Below are 10,737 nucleotides of genomic sequence, written 5' to 3' on the forward strand. Positions count from 1 at the left end.
CAGCAGGCAGCATTTGGCTGCGGCTGGCAGAGGCCCCGGCACCGCTGCCGAGGACAGCAGGCAGCACTTAGTGGTCAGCGTGTTTCTAGCAATAGCTGCTGCTCTTGGGCAGGATGACGGGAGGGGGTGACATGTAATAGAGCTGCGCTAATTCAGGCGGTGCTGCTGCGTGCTGGCCAGGGGAGAAAGGGGTCGAAAACGGCTCTGGAGGAGGGCAAAGCTGGGCAGAGCTGCTCATTGTCCCTGAGGATGTGGGACCAGAGGCGAGGGCCGGACCACATGCCTGCTGCGCTGCACCACCCCAGGCTGTGTCTGAGTGGGCATGGGGTGTTCGTGGCAGGAGCTGTACTGCAGGACGGTGCCCCGGGCCCGGCCGGGCTGCGGGCTTGGGGATTATGGGGATCCCGCTCTCCTCCTGCGTTCTCGTTGTAGGTGGTTAAAGAGATGGACAACGAGAAGAGGATCCGGCTGTTGCAGTTTGTGACGGGGACCTGTCGTCTGCCCGTCGGGGGGTTCGCGGAGCTCATTGGTGCGTGTTCCCAGGCGCTCGGCTCGGGTAGGGGGTCCCGGGGAAGCGAGTGCGGGCAGCGGCTGTCGGGGAGGGCCGGCGGGTGGGACCTGGCTGTCTGTGTCTCCACCGCAGCGTGCAAGGCAGCCCGCAGCACGTAAATGGTGAAGCAGCCGCAACGTCTGAGCACAGCGAGTAATCCGGTGGCGTGCCATACCCAGACAAATTCCTTAGCTGTGAACTGTGCCACCACAGTTAACTTTGTCAGTCCAGCTTGTAATCTCATTTTGAATGAGATTTGATTTTTGATTTAATTTTGATTTTTGTGCGATGAAACCCCTTTTCCAGAAAACCACAGCGTGGCATTATTCTGCTGTCATCCTTTAATTTGCTACTTTTTGGGGCCTGTACCAGCCTTTCCCTTGCTTTCCTGGAATCAGTGTCAAGCGAACCAGCTAGCTTAGACCACTCGTTTATTCTTGCTGGTCTATTAGCTTTTTTCCAGCCCGCTGGAACCTCTCCAGCATTCAGTCTGTTAAAAAGCGACCTCAGTGACTCAGACTTCCTGAGCCAGGTCCTTTAAAACTCTCAGATGGACCCACTCAGTCCTGCAGGTCTACGGATAAATATGTTTTAGCACTTGCTATTTAACCATCCTGCTTAGGAGCCATGGCGTTGTCTCTCTGTGCTGTGAACATGCTTTTCAGCTTTCTCCTTTCTTGTTTTTTGTACGTCCTCTCTGCAAAGGGGTCAGAACGGGCAGTGAGTGCTGCTACGGATTTATGCCCCGGTGTCTCTAGGATCACAAGGGCGTGTGACGGTGCGATCTGCTGGCTAACAGTGTGTCGGAGGATTTTCTTTTTCAGCTCCTGGTCATGTAATGAGATTTACTGTGTTCATAATTAACAGGCAGCAACGGGCCCCAGAAATTCTGCATCGATAAAGTTGGCAAAGAGACATGGCTGCCTCGGAGCCATACATGGTAAGTCATTTCTCCTTGGCCCCGTTAGGAGCACATGGGGACAACCGCTGGCTGTCTCTGCGGGGCTGTGTGGGGCCCCGGGCATCCTCCATCCCCTCCGCCTGCGTTCCTGTGGGACGTAGCTGCTGTTCCTGGCCGTGCATCTTACCGCAGCTGCTGTGCGTGGCTAAGGCCAGAGGGGACCCTGACGTGGGGAGTAGAATTGGGATTGCAGCGCTATTCACAGCCTCTGCTGTCTCTCCAGCTTTAACCGTCTGGATCTCCCTCCCTACAAGAGCTACGAACAGCTGAAGGAGAAGCTGCTTTATGCGATTGAGGAGACGGAAGGATTTGGACAGGAGTGATGGAGCTTTGGTGCTTTCCCAGGGTGGGGAGGGCCCTGGACCGCTGCCGGCCATGAGGTCCTGCCTGCCGGTGCTGGCAGAGCCCAGCGCCAAGCCCTCTCCGCAGGATGGTGCGCGGGCAGCTGCGGACGCTGTTGCTCTTGTTCCTGCGCAAGACCTGCACTAACGCAGCCCTGGGGGAAACGGGTCTGTGTTTCCCTCCCCAAATTGGAGGTGTGGCAGGGAGGTGGATGCAGAAGCCTGGTGCTGCTCAGCTTGTGAGGGGCAGGGGCTGGCGCAGAGGGGAGGGGTGAAGCCCTGGGCCTTGGCAGGCAGCATGCGGTACACCCAGGCTCCGCCGTCCCCCCCTCGCGGGCACAGTTAAATGAGATCTGGTTTTGACAAAGGCTGTTTTTTCCCCTTAGCGTTTTCTGCCTTTTCACGGCGCTTTAATATGTATGGGTGAGGAAGGGAAACAAAATGGTTCTCAAACTGACTCTCGGGTCGCATTTGGTACCGATCCTGCACCCAGCAAAGGTAATGGGGAACCCTCAACCAATGCTGTTGGGGCCGATGCACCACATGAGGGCCAGAACAGCCCCTTCCCACACCAGACCCATGGCCTCCTGCACCCAGAGCCTGGCCAACCGTGTCCGTTGCGTGTTTTGATTTGCAAGCGTGTGCCCCCTGTGCTCTTGTATTTAATATTTAAGTGGTGTTGCTTGGAGCTGGTGCTCCGCAGCAGCCCTGGGGGCTCTAGTCACAGTCAGGGCACATCTGGCCTCTGCTTGGTTTGTGGGTTTGGCCCAAACTCTCCTCTGTCGCCGGCAGGAGCTCCCGGAGGTGTGGGTGAGGGCAGGATCAGGCCTCTGCCCCTCACCTGGATGCCACCTCCGCTGCTGCCCCCTCTCAGCATGCAGCGGGGAGACGAACCCGTGTGAGCATTGGTGTACATAGCTGTACATAAAGGAAGTCTATGGATACAAGACATTGCAATAGCTTTTGACTGGTAACCAGATAGTTTTGTACTGCACCATCCTGCCTCAGCGATGCCCACTTCTTGTGCAATAAATGATAAGCAGCTGCCGAAGTGCGTGTCCCTGGTCGGTGTGTCACACCGGGGGGGGGGACAGCCCGGTGCAGCGCAGGGACACAGCTGAAGGGCTGTGATGGGCACCTGGCTCATCAGCGGGGTCACAAATAATACGTATTTTTTTTCTGTGCACACACCGCCCAGGAGAGTCAGGCTGGGCGCAGCACTCCTGCCTTTGCCCAACCTATAATCACACTCAGCTAAAAATGCCTCCAGGATGCTTTGCCAGAGCTGGAGCTGCCTCCCTATGCCACCCTGTGAAACCCAGAGCAGCATTGGTGGAACAAAATCAGGTGAACAAGGCCAATGGCCATAGGCTGGTGGCGTTTAGTAAAAAAGTCCAACGCAAGCAGAACTAAACAAACCCACTATTCATATCACTGCGGGACAGTCTCCATCCAGTAATTTTGCCATGACTTTGCTTTTCAGCAGCTGCCTTGGCTGGTTGGTTCTTTGGGTGGGTTTGTTTTGTTTTTTTTTTTTTTTTTAATAGTGCCAAGTGTGGCACAGCTGGTGCCAGCCCAATCCCAGAAGGAATGTGTCCATGGCTGTGGCAGGCTCCTGGCACCAGTGTACTGACACAGTGCTCGTGTCCACCTGGCCCCCTGGGTGTTGCTCACCCAGCCTGGGAGGTGGCAGGGGAATTGGTGGTGTCTTCAGCCTGGGAGAGGCATGTCCCCCTCTATCCCATCTTTGGGGGTCATCCTGGTCCCCTTTGGCCCAGGAGAGCAGAGAGCAGCGACCTGCACTCCCCATCCCTGTTGTCCTGGTGTGGGACAGTGACGTGATGCAGGATGGCAGGTCAGAGGTGTGGCTGCCCTGGAGATGCTGCGCAAGGGAGGCTCCCTGGCACTTCCCCAGTGCCAGCCCAGCACAAGAGGCCAGCCTGTTTTGCTGCCACCACAAATGTGTTAACCACAAAGCCTGAAGAGGGAGAGGCGTGGGCTGGCAGGGGGCTCTGTGCCTCCCCAGGCAGGCAGCAAAGCTGGTTCCTGCACTGGCCCAGAGCTGCGGAAGCTTCAACAGCAGCGATGTGGCACCTGCACAACACCAACGCGGAACGAGGTGCCCAGGGATTGTGCAAATAGGAGCCAGATTAAATATACAGATGTCTACGTTGCATGAAATTGGCTAACTGTAATGAATTAGTCCTGAAAAATGCAAATACATACACACACTGCAAGCCTAATATGGTAATGACCTGATGTCTTATGGGAGGATGATGTTCTTCAAAGCACGGTAACGCCACACACCTTTCCTCCTCACCTTCCCCTCTGTGTTTCCACCCCTGCAGAGTATCACATGAGCCAGGAGTATAGTTTTCACCTATTTTCTCTTTTTTTACAGTGTCAGGTAACAAAACAGCCAACCCTGATCTTGTCACTGGCCAGCTAAGACCCAAACTGCCAGGCCTGCCCCGCAGTAGCTGGCTGCTTGTTGCGACAGCTGCCATTTTGAGATCTATTCAGCCACGTTCTAATGAAAACAAAAAGCAGATACCAAAGTAGGAAGAAGCAGAGCATTGACCATTTCAACAAGAGAAAAGAACCTAGCATCAAAGTGATTTAGTTTACAAGATTTTTAATTTACAAATAAAAAAACCTACACATTTTACTTTTTCTCCTTTTTCTCCTCTTTCTTGACATCACTCTTCTCCTTGTCTTTCTCCTTCTCATCTTTTCTCTCCTTTTTACTTTCTTCTTTTTCCTGTCCTTCTTTCTTCTCTGCATCCCTGTTGGCAATCTTGTTGTTAATGAGGTTGTGCAGGGCAACCACGGAACGGATAAGAGAAGCCAGATAAACTACCACCATCTGGTCGTTGGTCTTCAGATAAAAGGCCTTGACAAACTCTTGCAGGTTGACGTCTGGTAGCAGGTTGAAGACATCCTGAAGATGGTAGATGATCTGGTGATTGATGGGGAGTTTGCCCATGGCTACTTTCTCTAGGTAGCTCCTGATGTCCAGAAGCTTGGAGTTCAGTCCCTTCAAGCCATGGACCTGATTTGTGATCCGCTGGGACAGAGTGCCCACCGTTGTATCCTTGATATCTCTGAAACACCCACAACAGAAAGAATCAGCATTAGAACCTTACTTTGCGCTCTCACTAAGAGGTGGGAATATTCACTTAAGAGTTCTTTCCAGCTTAAAAAGAAAAGCAGATTGAAGCACAGCTGAAGTACAATTCAAACAAACATTTCAAGTCAAAGAATGCAAACGAACTGATGTACATTACAAAGTATATCTAAAATAGATCACTGTTGTATCCTGTGGTGTGTGTATGTTCTTTTTGGAATAATACTTGTAACACCAGTTTGAGGGCTAGAGAGAAATAAAACAGGATTGCTGACTGGTGAAAAGGCGACATGGTTTGTATGGGGTGACTGCTCTTTTTTTTGACTGGAAAGCTACAGACCCATCAGCAACACTCCCGTGCAGTCCTGCTCTGTGAGGTACACAGCGGCTGGAGACAGCTCCAAACGATGCAGCTTTGACAGAACGAATATGAAGTTTTCATCATCTCATCAGTGGGCAGTCACACTTTTCATGAGCAATAAGTGAATACGCCACGCAAGACTGCTAAATGAATATGCTCTTAGAATTTAAGTAGCATGTTTAACAAGATCCGCATTTCCCCTGGGAAGCTGGCCCTGGGAGGTGCCAGATGGATCGCATTCACTGCTAGGCGAGTCTTACAAGAACGCTTTCATGTTAAAGATGCTTACCGTAGCAAGTGTTCAACACCGACTTCCTCTGCCTCCTCTGCTCCGATCTCACTGGTCACATGCTCAAACGTCTTGGAGGTCGGAGTGCCATCCTTGGAGGTGCAAGGATACAGGAGACACGGTCAGACTGAGCACACAGTTGACTGCAGGTGCAAAGCTGCGTGCCAACTAGCCAGAACAGCTGTCTCACAAGCCAACAGTGGGGCAACTCACACAGTGTCACAGCTAAGATTAACTGATGCCCATTTACAGGATCAGGAAGAGGCAATGGGGCAAATTACAGCAAAACAGAGTATCAGGGGACCAAAGTACATAGCTAAGCGGAGAAGTTTGTAAGTGAATCACAATGCCTTTTAAAAACGTAGAATTCTAAATAGAGCATGAGAAACTAACTGTATTAACGAAATGAGCAAAGTAGTTATAAACAGTCCACAAGGAATCAGAGAGGAAAGAGTTTAGTTGGATTTCTCTTGATTTAATTAGTGGTACCAACTGTCACAAGCCCAGAGTTGCTAGCAATTTCTTCTTCCTTGTGCTCTGTGTACTTTTCAATTAATGTATTTTGCTCGTCTGTGTACTGGTGGGCAGAATAGAAAGTCTCACTAAATATAATTCTTTCTTTCCTGATACAACCTTACTATGCTTAAGATACCTTTTGCCATCCTGATATTTGCTCTCAGCCAGTTCGAAGCATACATGCAGATCCAGAAAAAAAAACACTCAACAACCACCTACTATGAAACAATCATATTAAAATTACAATTTAGACACTGGTGATTAAGGAAGATATTTGAAAGATTCACAGGCTGAATTTCTGAGAATGAATTTTACTGAGGTGTTTTCAAAACCACTACCTGGACCAGTGTACAGCTGTAAATAGAAAGCAGCACTGGAACTACTGTGAATTCACAAAACTAAGAACAAATCCTGCAGATACAAGATCTAGAATACTGGGAGCAGCTTCTTCCCTGTAGCGAGGGCCTCAGAAAGGCAAAAGGATCAATTTTTTTATATACATCCAGAATGTAATTTAAATCAAACAATTGCAAATGAAAAGCTAAAGCTGCCTTACTACTGTATGTTGTTTGTCTGCAAGTGATTAGTAAGCGTTGCTCACGCCTGACCTACCTACTCAGCACTGGCAGGTGCACAAATGAATAAGCATGCAATTATGCAGAACACCTCTGCAAACAGGCTGACGTGTAAAAGTGACATCTTAAAAGTGTTCCAATCTGTGACTTTCTTCATTGCCACAGACATGACAGAAACAGATAAGAAGCATTTAAATCAGACAACTGGAGCTGTGAAATTCCTTAGGTCAAACAGAAATGCACAGCTTTTCTTCCAAGAGCATCGGTGGATGAAAGCTTTAGTTACAAAGGCTTACATTACGACTGGGATTTAAACTCCGCTTTCAGCAGATTTTGGCTGCAAGTCACAGGCCCTCACTAGTGAACGCAACATCTCACATGTAAAAGGCAACTATGTGCCATGGGATGTGCATCCTTCAGAAAAACAAGGCAATCCCAGCTGCCATCTTTTAATGGAAACACTTTTCCAAGGAAAAGGAAGAGAGACTGTTAAACACTCACATCGTGAACTTCTTCAACCGAAATATAAGCTTCTGTGGGCAATCCCAGGTCCTTTGGCTTCACATCGATAATCACCAACACCTTATGGAAGAAGCAAACATTTCAGAAAACCGGGTTTCATTCAAAGACTAGAAAAAAATGCCGAAGTCAGATCTTCCTCCACAGCAATGGTACGCTGGCTGCTCGGAGGTGTTAACTTCAGGCACTGAGAAAAGACATCTATAGCTGTTTCAAAAGACTTTGATCTGGGCTCCTTAACTACTTTATGGCTACCAGGTCTTTAACATGCTGTGATACCAGTAACAAAGGTGGGGACCAAGGGTTCCCAGGAAGAGAGGAGGTAAAAACCCCAAAACCCAAAGAAGTGCTGCACTTACAGAGTTAGGACAGTATCTTTTCATCAGTTCATTGATGGCAATGTCGTTCTTGTGCAGTTTTGGGCCTGTGTGGTACCAACCAACTATTCTTTCTCTAGCTGAGAAAAAACAGAAAGGATTCTAAATCAGAATCACGTGGTAAGACAACAGCAGAAGGATTTAGGCAGAAAGGATTCTAAATCAGAATCACGTGGTAAGACAACAGCAGAAAGATTTAGGCAGAGACTGAATTAACAAATCGAGGGTGAAAATTCAATGCATGTAGAAGACGAGTGTAAAGTAGGGGGAAATGAATTACAGTAGGCAAGACAATGACATGGCTAGTGACAAAGACAGTTTATTAATCGTACTTACTTATCGTAACTTACTAATCACATATATAACTTTACTCCTAGGTTCTTAACTAAACTGGACTATTTCACATAATTTATTAATTTTGCAGATATCGGGATGTGACAGCTTGAAACTCTGACATCTAGAGATGCAAAAATTCTAGAAACACCAACTCTATCATGAGAATGACATCTGGTTCCAGGGCTAAGAAAATTCATAGGAATTGAAGTTATGACTGAACACGCAGCTTGAAAGTCTCAAACTGAGCAGTAAAGACACTTTTTTTAAAAAGTGGCGAAGAGCAATTAGAATCATTACTTACAAAATGTGTTTGTAATGTTTACATTCATAATTTCAGGGCACATCTGCATAGAATGGATTATAGCGGAGAAAGCTTTGAAATTCTTCAGAAATAACAGCATTTTTGAAACCTAAATTATTCTGAAGATACAAAGCTGTCAGGACACCTGGGAAAACTAGCAAGGTATGAATTAATGTGTTAAGAACACAAACTACTTGCACACATTAACCCATGGAATACCATCAGTGAAAGTGAAGCCACGCAAGGAATTAGCATGGAGTGGCTTCTTATGTGAGCAATTAACCCTCTATGTTACTATGAATTCACTTCCCTATATAGTTTGAAACTTTTGAAAGTTTCTCAGAGCATACCCCTGCTGCAAGATGCCTTCAACTTACCGTTGACCTTCTTAAACATTCCATACATGTTCTCCAGATAGTCATGGTCTAGAAACCACACAGTATCATCCTTGTCATCCTCATCAAAGGGTACTGGGAATAAAACAAAAGATCAATATTTAAGAATCCAACTTCTCGAATGAAAATGTTTATAGAAACACTGTGTTTTAGGATATCTTTGGCTGCTACAGGAGAGTGGATTTTCATCAGTTTCAACTGTTCTGAAACGCTACACTGCACAAGCTAACCCGCAGCGCTGGTCAGTTCTCTCAGGCAGAGGCTGTCTCATCATTACTAACAGTTCTAAACACTGAGGAATGACATGCAAAGCATTCTGAGGGTTACCCTCAGTGGACAACCTCAAGCATCGCAGAGAAATCCTCCCACATACAAAAGCGACTCAATAGTGCGCATAGACATTTGGTATGATAAACTGAGTACCCCAGCAGACTTTATAGCTTGTTGATGAACAGCAGTCCACTTAGAGAAAAAGTAGTTTTCAGTGCATAACACACGTCATCAGCACTTTTATAGACTACTAGAACACAACGAGGCACTTTAAGTAAGTGCAATTTACCCTTGAGTAAAAAAACAGTAGTTTTATCAGTTACCATGTATACAGGGACACAGACTCAGTTCTGAGAACAAAGACTGACCTCAGTCTTCTATTGTATAGGTATAATAAAAGCTTCATAGTTGAAAGGCTGTCAAAATGACAAAAAAACTCAAACCCTTTTCAACTCAAATGGAAGAAAGTTCCTCCAAAAATTACAAAAAAAAAAAAAAAGCCCACATTTGGAAGAAGAACTCATATAAACTGTGAAACTCCATACATAAACTGAGATAATTTTGCTGTGTCACAGAGTAGCCCCCCCGGGATTGAAATGATCTAAGACAAATGGGTCAGCAAAAGCCACGCATTCAAGAAGTACTTCTACCATCACATAGAAGTATTTAAGAGGAAACTATTTCAACAGCATTAGCAACATGCTTAAGGAAAGAACTAGTATTTAATTAGACAAAATCTGAGGAAAAGAAGTAAAGCTAAAATATACATTAAATCTTAACACAAGTAGGTAACAGCTACATCAGCACCGAGAGCTGCTATTTCTGTACGACATGTTGAGACACTGATCCCTCAGCAGAGGTCAGTGAGTCCAATGCAGCAAAATATTCACCAGCATTTTAAAAGAGGTTCACATCTGCTCCCGAAACATTCCACAGTGCACAATTTAATAGGGAAGGTGCAGCACAAGACTGGCTGGAAGAGGTGTATTTTTGACAGCAGTTCGCATTTTTTGTTTGATATAGGCTGATTTGTATGTGGTGAGAAGAATGTGTGGTCTGGCTGAGCGGCTTAAAAAAACTCAAACGCAATTCATCCGTTAAATAATTCAGTAGGTTTGAACAAGGGCAGGACACCCAAACTCACCTGCAAAACTGTTGGACACATCTAGTATTTTTTTCTGCCACGAGCCCAGCAGCACACCAACAACTCGCTTCTGATTTCCAACTTTTCCTATTCTAAATGGAAAAGACTGTCAGTTCCGATGACAAAAAGCCTGATTCATGAAAGAAAGTAACAGCAGACAAGCTGTTTTGGCTAATTTCTGTAAGTTAAACAGTACGTGCATTGGAACAGAAGAAAAGGCGTTATGACCATTTTATTACCAATTGTTAGTTTACATCTAGAAAAAGGTGTTTTGGTGCCCTCAAAACCAAACCTTGTAACCCAGCGATGCAGGAAGAGTACTATGTGGTCCGATGCAGATAACGAGGGGGAGCGTGACCCCCAAAACGCTGCAGCCTCCCCGCAGGACAATGGGCTATAAAAAAAGTGAGTAAGCTCTGACACCGCTCGGTGTCATCCGCAATTTGCTTTCGCAATAGCTGGCTTGTTTGCCTTGCGAGTTTTTTTTTTTTTTTTTTTTAAAAAAAACACATTAAAACTGCTTGTCAATTGGCGCAATTAAGTTAAATTAGGCACAGATTACACCAGGTGTTTACAGGGATATGATTTACGCCCCGCTCAGCCCGCTGCAGCTTTAGGAGTGACCCCGCTTCTCCCCGCCTCGTGTCTGAAGGAGCGGGACGGCGGTCCCAAGCC

The 10,737-nt window shown here is 46.9% G+C and overlaps 2 protein-coding genes across 2 annotated transcripts in view; one reads left to right on the forward strand and one right to left on the reverse strand.

Moving 5' to 3' along the window:
- WWP2 (WW domain containing E3 ubiquitin protein ligase 2) overlaps positions 1-2,040 on the forward strand; it is a 39,540-nt gene extending 37,500 nt beyond the window's left edge. The window contains 4 exon segments of the mRNA XM_009894038.1: positions 433-529; positions 1,418-1,490; positions 1,735-1,891; positions 1,929-2,040. Coding sequence (XP_009892340.1) covers positions 433-529; positions 1,418-1,490; positions 1,735-1,834 — 270 coding nt within the window. The 3' untranslated portion in view covers positions 1,835-1,891; positions 1,929-2,040.
- Positions 2,041-4,470: 2,430 nt separating this feature from the next.
- The window catches only part of PSMD7 (proteasome (prosome, macropain) 26S subunit, non-ATPase, 7), a 7,526-nt gene continuing 1,259 nt past the window's right edge, over positions 4,471-10,737 (reverse strand). Inside the window, exons 2-7 of the mRNA XM_009894074.1 lie at positions 10,063-10,154; positions 8,631-8,723; positions 7,599-7,696; positions 7,222-7,302; positions 5,630-5,721; positions 4,471-4,956 (exon numbers count right to left, since the gene is read on the reverse strand). Of these exons, the coding sequence (XP_009892376.1) occupies positions 4,518-4,956; positions 5,630-5,721; positions 7,222-7,302; positions 7,599-7,696; positions 8,631-8,723; positions 10,063-10,154 (895 nt within the window). The 3' untranslated portion in view covers positions 4,471-4,517. The remainder of the gene's footprint in view (positions 4,957-5,629; positions 5,722-7,221; positions 7,303-7,598; positions 7,697-8,630; positions 8,724-10,062; positions 10,155-10,737) is intronic.

This window comes from Charadrius vociferus, unplaced genomic scaffold (genome assembly GCF_000708025.1).
Source record: "Charadrius vociferus isolate BGI_N301 unplaced genomic scaffold, ASM70802v2 scaffold341, whole genome shotgun sequence".
Lineage (NCBI taxonomy): Eukaryota > Metazoa > Chordata > Aves > Charadriiformes > Charadriidae > Charadrius > Charadrius vociferus.